Source organism: Anabrus simplex, chromosome 5 (assembly GCF_040414725.1).
Source record: "Anabrus simplex isolate iqAnaSimp1 chromosome 5, ASM4041472v1, whole genome shotgun sequence".
NCBI lineage: Eukaryota > Metazoa > Arthropoda > Insecta > Orthoptera > Tettigoniidae > Anabrus > Anabrus simplex.
In genome coordinates this window covers 56,381,017-56,394,693 of record NC_090269.1, presented here as the reverse complement: position 1 = coordinate 56,394,693, position 13,677 = coordinate 56,381,017, and the positions used below count along the sequence as shown (strand labels likewise).

The window sequence follows — 13,677 nt, the reverse complement described above, 5'->3', positions numbered from 1 at the left end:
AGGACACTTCAAACTTTGCAGTCAGACTCCGGTAACAAATGATTCGACTGCGTCCTTTGCCAGCATCCCAACGTGATCTACACTCCACCTTCATCTTCAGGGACTTGAACACTTGTACTCATGTCTACCTACGTAATAACACGGTCCGCGGAGCCCCACATCCGCCATACACTGGCTCACGTCGAGTGTTAGATCGAAGTTGCCTAGTGTGTCGAGGTCCAGCTGCTGCCCTCTAGGTTCCTGTGGCGGAGGGATGACGTGGTTTCGCCACAAAGTGTTCCATACACATCTTTGCAATTATTGAAGAGAGCGGCCCCTTTTGTCTGTTCGTAGGACTCTCGCTTGGAACTTGCCAGCACATTCTCTCTCAGTGGCCGGGCTGAGTGGCTCAGATGGTTAAGGCGCTGGCCTTCTAACCCCAACTTGGCAAGTTCGATCCTGGCTCAGGCCGGTGGTATTTGAAGGTGCTCAAATATGACAGCCTCGTGTCGGTAGATTTACTGGCACGTAAAAGAACTGCGGGACTAAATTCCGGCACCTTGGCATCTCCGAAGACCGTAAAAGTAGTTAGTGGGACGTAAAGCAAATAACATTATTATTATTATTATTATTATTATTATTATTATTATTATTACTCTCTCACCGACGGACCACATTAGACAGCATCAGCAACACAATCTCAGCATATACTGGAATTAGCTACTGCCAAATAAAACAAGAAATTTGACTGCCTCCTACAAAAAACAGAAACCGAAACCACCTGAAGCACAACAGAAGCATTTAATAAAATCACGGAACCTACTACTTTGGTCTTGAGAAAAGGACTTAACTACACAATAGCACCTAATAAGATACGTTTGGTTGTAGCATCATATACAACCATTAGCCCAGCTCAAGGGAGACAAGGCTACATTCCCTGTCCTCCACTTGAGTAATTCTTGCCTGGCGTGTCCATGTTGCAGGGGTGGGCATCCTACACTCCAGCCTGTACCATGGGGTATATCATGGAACCCGTGCCCAGAGTTACAGGTGAAGACCTCAACTGCAACGAAGGCAGAGATGATGATTCGGTACGGCAGAGCTGGTGGAAGAGGCAACCCTTCCTCTGGGGTAGTACAGATGGAATCCTCTTTATGTTAGGCCCAGCGAGACAGTAAAGAAGTAATTGTTTGATTGCTTTCAATATATGGACAAGCCTCGGATTGAACATACTGGATAAACTCCACTTCTGGCACTTCAGGCTGATGACCCTAAGATGGCTGATGCTTATTCTGAAAATGCAAGGAGATATACCAATCAAAGACATAACAACCGGAATAGACCTTACCAAGAAACCAAACTGGGAGTAGGAACCCTGAATATAATTACACTGACCAACAAGTGTGAAGAGATAGTCGACTTGTTGGAAAGGAGAAAGGTTCATATATTAGGAATGAGTGAGACAGAATGGAAGGAGATGAAATCAAAGAAACTGAGGGAAGATAACAAGCTGTACTAGCATGGTAACAAGAAGGAAACAAAGAATGGAGTTAGATTTGTGCTACATAAAGATATTGAAGCCATAAAAGATATCACATATATAAATGAAAGAATGATCAAAGCCAGAGTAAAACTTGGCAGTAACAGTCTCATAATAATCCAAGTATGCAGGCTGTTTTTTTTTTTTTTTCAAGTTCCAATAGGCCATAAATAATAGACATATTGAGATAACAAGATGATTTTATTACCAAAAGATTTGTACATTCTTACTTATTTTTCTACATAGTCACCATGAAGGTTGAGGCATTTGTCATAATGAGAGACCAGCCTTCCTATACCCTCTGCAAAGAAGTCTGCCGCCAGTGAGCTCAGGTAGGTCCGTACTGCGTCTTGAAGCTCTTCGTTGGTAGCAAAGCGTTTTACACCTAGCCACGCCTTCATTTCTCGAAAGAGGTGATATTCACTGGGTGCTAGGTCAGGACTCTAAGGTGGGTGGTCAAAGACTTCCCACTTGAACTTTTGGAGTAGTTCTTTTGTCACATTTGCACTATGCGGTTGTGCATTGTCATGGATCAGAACCACGCCAGATGAGAGCATGCCTCTTTGTTTTGAATCGCTCTCCGGAGGCGACGTAGGGTCTCATAGTAGACTTCCTTTGTTATTGTTGTTCCCTGTTCCATGAAATCAACAAGAAGCACGCCTTTTTCGTCCCAAAACATCGTAGCCATTGTTTTCCTCTTGGTCAAACTCTGTTTGAATTTTTTTTGGTTTGCTGGGGGAGTGCATGTGCATCCATTGCTTTGACTGTTCTTTGGTCTCTGGATTGTCATACAGGACCCAAGTCTCATCTCCAGTAACCGTAGTATTTAAGAAACTGTTTCCCTCATTGTTATACCGCGTGAGAAACGTTAGGGCTGACGCCATTCACTTCATTTTGTGGCTCTCGCTCAATATTTTTGGGACCCAACGGGCACACAGTTTGCGGTATCCTAGCTCGGTGGTCAAAATTTTGTACAAGGAAGACCGTGAAATGTCTGGAAATTTTGTGGGAAATTCACTAATCTTGTGTCTCCCGGATCACTTGGTTAACTCGGTCAACCAAACTTGCAGTAGCGACCAACTTGTGTCCTTGACCACCTTTGTCATGGATGTCTGTTTGACCTTCAGCAAATTTCCTACACCATTTTCTCACAGCACTGTCACTCATACAGTGTTCACCGTACACTTTACTCATCCTGCAATGAATTTCAGCAGCACTGCATCCTTCAGCTTGAAGGAAATGAATCACACTTCGCAACTCACAATTGGCGGGAGCATCGATCGTAGCAGCCATCGTTATTCGCCCGTAGCTCGGCGACGACTGAGGGAGTGGAGCCAGCACTAGCGGCAGTGCAGAGAGAGAGCAGCACAATTGTAAAACGCGCAGACCCGCTTCCGGCCATTACTCAATTTACTTTTAGAAACAAACGGAACTTTAAAAAAAAAAAAGCCCTCGTATATACTCGGCAGACAGGATGTAATGCTGATGAAAAGCAAGAGTTCCTTGAGAATTTGGAGGACCATGTACAAGAGGATAATATTATGATAATAGGCGATCTAAATGCCCAAATTGGAGTAGATGTAAGATGTAAGATGAAGAGGTAATGGGATCCTTTGGATATGGGGGAAAGAATGCTGAAGGCAAGAATGTCATACATTTCTGTGCCAGTAATAACATGATAATAAAAAACACTTTCTTCAAGAAACGAGACAGCCATAATATAACCAGATACAGCTGAGATGGAAGAACTCAAACATTCATGTGTTATGTAATAACAGATAGAAAAAGTGGAGAAGGCGTGAGAGATGTAAAAGTTATTCCCAGTGAATGTTTAGATAGCGATCTCAGGCTTATCAGTGAATGGACACTGTCCCCCACCTCATAACACACAGACTAAGGGACAAAGGAAGTATTCACAGCGGGAGGTTCGTAAGGACTTCCGGGGAGTGGTAATTGGTTTACAGCTTCACATTTTGTCTGAAAAGAATTTCAAGAAAATACTATTCAAGATACTGAAAATGAGTCAGCAAATATTTAAGTTTCTCTGACTAAATTAAAAGTGTTTTTAATCGATTTAGGGATAAAATATAGCAATTATAGGAATATAGGCAAAAATAGGCTCTAATGCCAATTTAGGCATTTTTAGGCACTATAGGACCACTGTTTCTAACCTTATAAATACATCATCATCATCAGTTTTCCACTCCAGTTGCCCGGGTGTGGTTTACGAGGACTCTCCACTTCTGTCTGTCCATGTACCACTCTTCTCTCAAGACGACATCCCAGCTGACTCCTCTTGTTCCTATGTCCTCTTTCACTTGGTCCAGCCCTCTCTTCCTTGGTCTTCCTACCGGTCGTTTTCTGGCCACGACTGTGTGTAGCCATTGTTTTGCTGTCCTTCCATCGTCCAATCGTTTGACATGGCCAAACCATTTCAAACGGGCCCTTGTCACTTTTTCATTCAGAGAGGGGTACACACCAGCTTCCTCCCTTATTCTTTCATTCCTTACCCTGTCCCTTTTTGTCTTCTGTACCATAGTACGTAGGAACTTCATTTCTGCGGCTTGTAGTTTGCTATCCACTTGTTGGGTTGTTGTGCAGGTTTCTAGGCCATATGTTAGTATGGGGGTGAAGTATGATTGGAATAGAATCTGCTTTGATCTTAAGGGAACTTGTTCGTTCCAGAGGAGGTTCCGAACTTGATGGTAAAACTGAGCTGACTTTTGAATGCGGTTGTTAATCTCATGCTGTATTCTGTTATCACTTGAAATGATGCACCCAAGATATTTATATTGGTCTACTGTTTCCAGCTGTGTACCTTCCAGCATTATTTTTCCTTTCTTCTTCTGCCTGTTGACAGACATAGTAACAGTTTTCGATTTATTTATTGTTAATCCGTGAGATTTCAAATGTTCATTCCAGGTGTTCAGCCTCTCTTGGACTTCCTTCTCTGTATTTCCCCAAATTACCACATCATATGCAAATGCATTGATGTCCATATTGTTCTGCTTAATTTCTTTCATGACTTCATCCATGACAGTGATAAAAAGTAAGGGTGAAAGGGTACTGCCTTGTTGCACTCCTTTAGTGGTTTGGAACCAATCAGAATTACAGTTTCCTATCTCTACGCAACTGCAGCAGTCTTTATAAAGCATTTTAACTTTCTGGATAAGACCTTTGGGTACATTTTTCTTTCTTAAGCATTCCCATATAGTCTTCCTTGGAACACTATCAAATGCTTTTTCGAGATCCAAAAACACTAGTGTTAAGTCTTTGCCCTTCTCCCAATGCTTTTCTAACAGTATTCTAAGTGCAAATATGAGATGAAATGTGTAAATACACCTTCATTTTAAGTTATCTCTTAAGGAACAAAATAGGTTTTTGCCTAAAATCCGAGGTCTACTCATAACATCGCATACTCTCTCTTTGAAATACTTTATTACCCTGCCATGAAATCTGTAGTCGCTATAAGTATTCAATAACAAACACTTAATCATAATTCTACATGTGATTTTGAGGTATACGGTCTCTTAGGGTGATACACTTATAATAAATATATACAACAGTAGACAATACAACGCTAAAATGTCTCTGAATGGAGTAATAAAGCATACAATACGTACAATACAATCATAAAATAAACCTATTTGCAATAAGACCTATAATACATTGCATGGTAGAACGTTGTCCTGTAAAAGAAACATCAGTACATAACACTCTTGAGACCATTAAGTCAGCACAATTTTGGGTTTTCACCCAGGACCCGACCCTCGACTTGTGATCAAACCGGTACTCCTTTGACCGGAGTTATGGCTGAAAATCCCTCTCTATGATCTAATTCATAAATAGTTCAGGGTGAAAAATCAATTGTCAAATCCCTGCTACTTTATTTCCAATGATATAGGATTAGTTTATTTGAAATTAATTTTTGAGTTCCATACGGTCCAGACAGGTAATGGAAACTCCACATTTTGCCAGCTCCCCAAAAGGGTCTGCGCTTCCCCTCGCTATGCCATTGTCATAAATCTTTCACTAGCCGAGCAGGTCTTCCTTCGAGCGGCCTACAGTCGGTTGGGCTCTCCTCCAAGCAAACGATTTAATCCACGTCTCACTTTGGGAATTATATCATGGATGTCAGTCACATAATCAGTCGGATAACAATCTCACGTATACTGGCATAAATATCAACTGGCCATACCATTCATTATCTCTCGTAATCACTGCCCATCATTTCATCCATCCGATCACACACTGGAATTCCAGTGTTTGCTGCTGCCATCGATGCCTTCCATTCTTAGCAGGTGAGATGGGGACCTCTCTAACAATGGGAGCTAAGTCTTCATCCTTGCAGAAGAAAAAAGAAGAAAAAACCTAATAGCATGAACCTATGAAACTACACTAAACAATACAGCAATTTAACAGCTATATAATGGCAAGCCACAATAACCCCTACAACAGTCACCTAGTGATGCCCATCTTAGTTCAGCAGTCGTTTATAGTTACTTGGCTCCATATAAATATCTTAGAAATAGTCCCGTAGTTCATACTTCCATTAAATATTAGCGTTATCTTACAGTACTACATGTACTGCATTGTCATGATAAGCCACATTGTCACATGCTATAATATGGCATGCCACATAACAACATTTTGTTGATACTTACCTCTGATGTTGATGAGATATCACATGGATTTAGCTGATAATCCACATCTACAACACTGTTATCACACGAGGATTCACTTTCAAAACAATCGGCTTCCGTCTTGGTTCCAAAATGCATTTTTTCATCGAAACAACAGCTCACACTGTTTCCTCTGCAAGATGCCATCTTGCTGCGGCTTACCATACTAAAGCACAAAAATGACGTGCTGTGCCTTGGTGCAATACATAACAACAGAGCGTGTGCTGCCATCTCTTGGTTTCTTCAAATACCACTCCTCCAGTGGCTTGCCATCCTCTAGCAGATACGAAATGCGTACAAATCTCAATATTGCTCAATGTGTGGCTTACCATTATCTATCCCCAAGCGCCTCAATTAATTTTTGAAGATTCTGTTCGAAGGGAATCCTATTCTAATGAATACCGCAAACGTGCTCTTGCTAAACATTTTAACCCCAGTCTGCTCTTCATTCTCTCTTCACACCAGATGTGATCTTAACGTTAAGAGGGGTGTGCTTATGTTCATGCATACTTAATTATTGAGTTTTAACACATGTCCAGTCCTGAAAGGTTAAATATTTCTTGCTTAACCGTCTCATCTCTGGAGATGATACTTCTGAACTACTGGAAATGAGAAACTTACTATAACATGGTTCTTTTCAAGAAGATATTTGAATACGTTCCTGTACTCTACTGTTCACTCTGACTTTGTTCCTCCAACATTTAAGTGCCCTGTACTTAGAATCAGGAAACAAGGAAAGTACCAAGATCTTTTTGGAATTTGAAACGAAATTCTTAGTTAGAAACATTTACAGGCAAGTTAACAAAGTGACCATGACAATAATACAGTCTGTTTAAAATCCCTTCAGCTGTTCTAGATTTTAAGAGACTCTGTATTGCCAGAAGTTTGGCTGTAAAATGGCTTTTTGACATGTCAATAAATTTACCAGTATATTAATACATAAGCCACCTCATTGGAGATCTCTTATATTTGGCCTGCGCATGTAATAGCGCCCTGTCTGTTAGGTAACTAATCCATAAAACCAATTTTTTCTCGAATGCCTTTATTTTAGGCATAGATATCAAGGATAATTAAATAAAAAACCACCTATTCAATACTAACGGAACAATAATGAGAGTTGTTACTTGTAATGCCTTTATTTTGTTAGACATCAAGAACAGATAATAATTTTTCCTGTACATACTGTACATACATCTTCATTATAGACCGCTATGCCTTTCAGTGATCAGTCTGCAAGCCTCTGTGAATTTACTAAGTGCCTCCACAATCCTCCACTTGTAACTAGATCTGTGGTCTCGTTAATTCCATATCTCTTATCTTTAAATCATTAGACACTGAGTCTAACCATTGTCATCTTGGTCTCCCTTTTTTTTGTCTTGCCTTCCATGACAAAGTCCATTATTCTCCTAGATAACGTATCATTTTCAGTTCACCTCATATAGCCCCACCACCGAAGCCGGTTTATGCATACAGTTTCATACATTAAATTCATTCCCAATTTAGCCTTTACCACCTCATTCCGTGAGGATGGTTGCCCAGTTGTACTTCCTCTTAAAACAATAATCACCACCACCACCACCACCTCATTCCGTGTACCCTCTTGCCATTGTGCCCATGTATTTGTAACTGATAATTCTTGCTACTTTCATGTCTCTTACTTCCAACTTATGAATAAGGTATTCTGAGTCCACCCAGCTTTTGCTCTTGTACAGCAAAGTTGATCTAAAAACAGATTAGTATAAAGCTAATTTTGTCCAGGGGCTGACTTATTTCTTATAGAATACTGTTGATAGCAACTACAAGCTCACTGCATTAGATTTTCTGCACTTTGATTCAATCTCATTTATTATACTACCATCCTGGAAGAACACACCTTGAATACTTGAAATGATCTGCCTGCTCCAGCCCTGTATTTCCAAACTGACATTCGGTTGTGTTAAGTTTCTTACCTACTGATCATCACTTTAGTCTTGGAAAGGCTCATTTTCATATCATACTCATTGGACCTGTTTTCAAGTTCCAAGATATTTCAACACAGTCTGCCTTTAAGACCAAGTCATCAGCATAGGCCAAACTGCTTACTACATTTCCACCTAACTAAAACCCTCCCTGCCATTTTATACCTTTCAGTCAGTGATCCACATAAACTATGAACAGCAAAGGTGAAAGATTACAGCCTTTTCTAACCCCTGTAATTACCTTGAACCAAGAACTCATTCTACCGTCAGTTCTCACTGAAGTCCAAAAATTCAACGTAAATGCCTTTGATGGCTTTTAATAATCTACCCTTAATCTCATAATCCTTCAGTACGGCTAACTTATTTCTCTTGGTACTCAGTTATATGCCTTCTCTAGATGTACGAAATATAAACATATATAACTGTCTATTCCTCTCGTAGTATTTTTCAATTATCTGGTACATACTGAAAATATGATATCCTGAACCTGCTTGCTGTCTATTGTTTGGAACGTTTCACTAATTATTTCCATGTACTTCTCTCTAATTTCCTCCTCGTGGAGATTCTCTACCCTTCTTCGTCTGCAGACAGATTTTACTTTTTCTAATCTAAGATCTAGAAATACTTAGTTCACTACAGATTAGATAGTTTACATTGATGCTTTTTTGGCCCGTACTTGTACTTTTGGGCTTATGTTGTGTCAAGAAAACAAGGTGAAACTCTTTACGTTTTGCAGAGTACGTTGCTCTGCGTCTTCAGAAGAAAATCTCAACTGTTCCTGAGGAAGTCTTCTACAATAATGAGGGTTTGAATTTAACATTGTTTTACCATTGGAACTGTAGTGGTACGCTCGTTCGTAATCAAGTGGCTTGCTGTATGCTGGCACAGCACTCCAAGCGGGAGCTGATGACAACATTAAGCCCCAATTAAGATGCTCATCACACCAAGTATGCATGAGAAGTAACAGAGAGGGCATCAGATGAATCAGGGATGAATGTGGTAAAAGAAATAAATAGAAACATAAAATAAAATGCAACGAAATACACCAGGATAGAATAGAACAGAGCTAAAGAATGAAATGAAAGTATGTGGAGAAAACCAGAGGATGGTGGGAGAGCGGAGGGGGGCATAACTGATGTATGAATTTGGAAAACACATAAACAAAATAACAATATAGAAAGGACAAGGAAGATAACTATATACGTAAATCCTTAATGGCCGGCAACCATGTATTACTTAATTGATAGCTAGTGTCCCTGTTGAACTTGTTAGAATTTTTACGTATTTCCACAGCTTCCCATATAATCCTAGACCTGTAGTGTTTAGTGTGGGTACAAGCTCGAACATCTGGGAACACGACATCGTGACCCGACGATAGGGCATGCTCAGCTGTTGCTGACTTCTCTGGCTGGTTGAGACGGATATTTTTTTGGTGTTCCTTGATGCAAGTCCCAATGGAATGAGCTGCAACATACAAACTAAGGATTACTGAACTAAACCCTAGGCACCGATTACAGTAATGCAAAACATATTACCTGTGGGCTCTAGAACAGTGGATGAGCATCATGTGAAGTGATGGATCACACTATATGTTGTGGCAGACCAATGGACATATATAGACCTGGGGAATGCAAGGTGAGTGTTTCTTACAAGACTGAATTGTTTCCCCAGTGCAATTTGGCAGAAGAGGCATTATGGTGTGGGTGTATTTTGCACGGTCTCGTTTTAGTTCCTTGAGCTATGAAGACTTCTAAAACTTCATGGAAAATCTTCCTAGAAGGTGAAATGGGAAGGGAAGAGAAGGGAAAACCTGCATTGTATTGACACCATAATAAGTCCAGTCATTAATGGCCTGCTGCATAGGACTATGGTTGAATATCTTCTCCCATTTCCTTGTACCCTAAATAGGCTTTACTCTGATATATGTCACTCTCCATTATGATTTCTTCCCCTCTTCCTCCGATTTTGCATCACTGCTTGGGCACAGTTTTATTTAAGGATTTGATCAATTATAACAACGGGGATGCATACTACCTTACAAAAACATATGAACCCACTATGGAGTGTGGGTCTTCAAATGATGTACCATCCCTCTTATGAGAAAGGCTAAAGACCTGCTGATTGCTTACATAAACATGCAATGCGATCTGTAATATATTTTATCATCCTAATACTGGTCCAAAAGCAAGAATTCCATAGTTATTGGAGGATGGATTGGGTAAATGTGTGCTATAGAAAGAACTTGGACAAGTTGTACACCTAAAATAAAACAGGTATTACACATAATATATGAGGGTTGGAGAAGCAACAGATCCAAGAGATAGAAATCAGTCAGGATAGAGAAAAGTAGAGAGCACTCATTTATTGTACTGGAATTGGTTTATGACAATAATGATAATGATGGGGTTGTGTGTATATTTCATTTCACAACCACCTTCAACTGACAAAATTGCAGATTTATCTGAAATAGAATTACTAAATACTGTTGATGTCAAATATTTTGCCTCTTAAGCATATGCAACAAAAGAATAAGTCCCAGAATCAGTAATCTAGGGGAAAGACAAGGACAAATGTGAAAACACAAAAGGACAAGTGCATCGTCATTGCATCGTCCTACATAGGAGGCTTGCAGTGGTGTCTCAATAGCACACTCCACCAGCATCTTGGAAAAGTGTGGCAATCCAACTGACAAGCCCACTGACACACTGGGGCAAAATGCTGGTAATTTTACAATTCAAATGGTCTAAAAAGCTTGAATCTTCTTAACATTATTATTACTCTCCTTGCAATTTTTCCTACAACGGTCATAACAGACCTTGCACCACCTGGACGGAGTTGCCTAGCTTGCTGTTGGTGTTATCATGATAGGAATGTGTCCACATTGTTTGCCCTGTAATGTTTGTGGTGTAGTTCCTGTAATGGGTCAGCCACTGGTCGAGTTATGAGACAGAACAATGCTTTCCAAAATTTTCCCTGCAACATTGACCCTGTAATTAGAAAAGCTAACTTCCATTTTGCCAGGATTCAGTATGTGGTGAAGAACACTAGCATTGCATGTCAAGCAAAAAGAAATATATTTTCTTGTACTCTTTGACATATCGTCACATTAGTGGGTAGGATCTTGTGAATCATTGCCTCCCATTCGGAAAACTGTAGTCCACAGTCGCACTGTGTTAGGCATAGCAAGTCAGCAGAAGAGGAAAAAATAGGAATTGCTTTCAACAATATTAGAACAAGCTTCAGAATGAGGCTCATTCATTCCCACACCCGGCCTGTTGCAGTGGAGAATCGATGACGATAATAATAGTAATAATCAGTGTCTTGGAACTGATGGATCAGCGCCTTCCAGCTGATGAGCCCACTGCTACACTGGAGCAAAACGCTGGTAATTTCACGATTGAAAAAGCCTAAAGACTAATGACTATTCATAGCCTGGTGTTGTCCCTCTAAGACAGACCCTCGGACGAGGGTGGGCGGCATCTACTATGTATGGCAAACTGCCTGGAATTGTGTTGGAGGATAGTGTTGTGTGTAGTGTATGAGTTGCAGGAATATTGAGGACAGCACAAACACTTGATCCCCGAGCCAAGAGAATTAACCATTTAAGATTAAAATACCCGACCCAGACAAGAATTACATTTTACAAAAAATTAGTTTATTATCCACCTTATCAATACAGTTTACTCTCAATCAGTACTAGTTTTGACCTACATAGCGGTCATCCTCAGCTATTAATCATAAAATTAGAACTAGGATATAGTGACGCCATAAACGAAAAAGGTGGGGGGGGGGGGTTAAACCTCCTGAGTACAAATACAAACACATAAAATACACTAATGATTAATAGCTGAGGATGATGACTACGTACGGTCAAAACTAGTACTGTTTGAGAGTAAACTGTATTGATTAGGTGGATAAAAAACTAAAGTTTTCATAAAAAGTAAGTCCTATCCATCAATACGGGTCCAGTCATGAAATATATTGCTTATTCCAGCCGGGAGTTGTATGCGGGGCTCTAAGAACCAAAGGTCACTACGTTGACCATTCAACCAAGGAGCCGGACATCGATGATGATGTCTTTGTTTCATTTAAATTGCAGTACATTTTAAAGACTTGGATTAAATAAATGGTTGTTCAAAATATTTATGTTCAGTAAAACCTCATACATTTGCAAAATATAGTCATTGCATACTTGTTAACATTCCTTATGTGACAGCAAAGAATTAATTAGATTTTTCATATTTAGTACATCATTGTTGTATCATCTCACTTTCAAATTCCCAATAGACTAATGCCATTAAAATGAACTGCAATGAGATAGCAGTCCGAAGCGTTCCCGGTAATAGCCAAGAAAACCGTTGCCGTCAGTGAAACGAGATAGAAACCCTCTCTCATGTTCTTGGTTTCTGCTCGAAATTGAGAAATAACAGGCAGCATAGAGTCAGGAGCAGTATTGCAGAACTTCTCAAAAAATCTGGCAGATTTGAAGTCTTTGAAGAAGTGCACCGTATCTCTAGTGATGGATCCAGTAAATGTGCAGACATTGTCGTGATTGACAGCAAGAGAAACATTGGCGTTGTTATTGATCCAACAATAAGGTTTGAGAGTAACAGTTCACAGGCCAAAGAAGTTGATTCTGAAAAGAAGAGACACTACGAACCTGTTTTAAGTACTTTGAAGAAAAGTATCGCATACCCGCCAGTTGCTGGGAAGTGATTGGGTTACTCTTCGGTGCGCGAGGATCTGTCACAAAATTTTCAGTGAATTTCTTCCTTCGTTTTGGTATTCCTGTTTCATATCTAAAAGATATTTGTTTAGATGTTTTACGAGATTCATTAGCAATGGTAAATCATCATTTGTACGGTATGTGTAAGGAAAAATAAAGATTTCCTGATCGGGGATAGCTGTAGGCCTACAACAGGGAAAATCAAAATTAGTGCAAAAATTATTATCTATTTGATGCTGTTACCGTACGGTACCCCTTGTTCTAGAGCAGCTATCCCTTGTGGATTCTCCCTCTCTCTCATGAAGTCAAAATTTTCAGATTATTATTATTATTATTATTATTATTATTATTATTATTATTATTATGCTGTATTTATAAAATGTCACTTTCTTTTTTTTTCAGACACATCTGTGATGAATGTGGGCCTTGAATGAAACTACAGTGAAGAAATCTTGTGGATGTCAATATGCGTTATGGTCCATGCTTCGTTTTAGCAGCATGTAATTTACTGTTGGTTCAAAGTACATCATATTATAATACAAGGAGGCTGTTTCTACTTTCTACAAGTCTATTTGGGTGGTGAACAGTAAAGTATGTGAACCTTTGTTTTTCCGGAGAGATATGTGATGGAGACTAGTTAAGTCATTCAAATGCAGTGGTACTGCATTTATGATATTCTTAATGTAGATTATGTATTTTTGCATTCCTGCCAAATTTAGGAGAAGGACAGATGAAATCAAATAGTTACTTAGACAAGACCCTGTTGTGTAAAGAATACTGTTTGTTTTCTGA

The 13,677-nt window shown here is 39.7% G+C and overlaps 1 protein-coding gene across 1 annotated transcript in view; it reads left to right on the top strand.

Moving 5' to 3' along the window:
• LOC136873739 (phosphatidylinositol 4-phosphate 5-kinase type-1 alpha) overlaps positions 1–13,440 on the top strand; it is a 561,879-nt gene extending 548,439 nt beyond the window's left edge. Inside the window, exon 17 of the mRNA XM_067146914.2 lies at positions 13,288–13,440. Within this exon, the coding sequence (XP_067003015.2) occupies positions 13,288–13,299 (12 nt within the window). The 3' untranslated portion in view covers positions 13,300–13,440. The remainder of the gene's footprint in view (positions 1–13,287) is intronic.
• Positions 13,441–13,677: the final 237 nt, after the last annotated feature.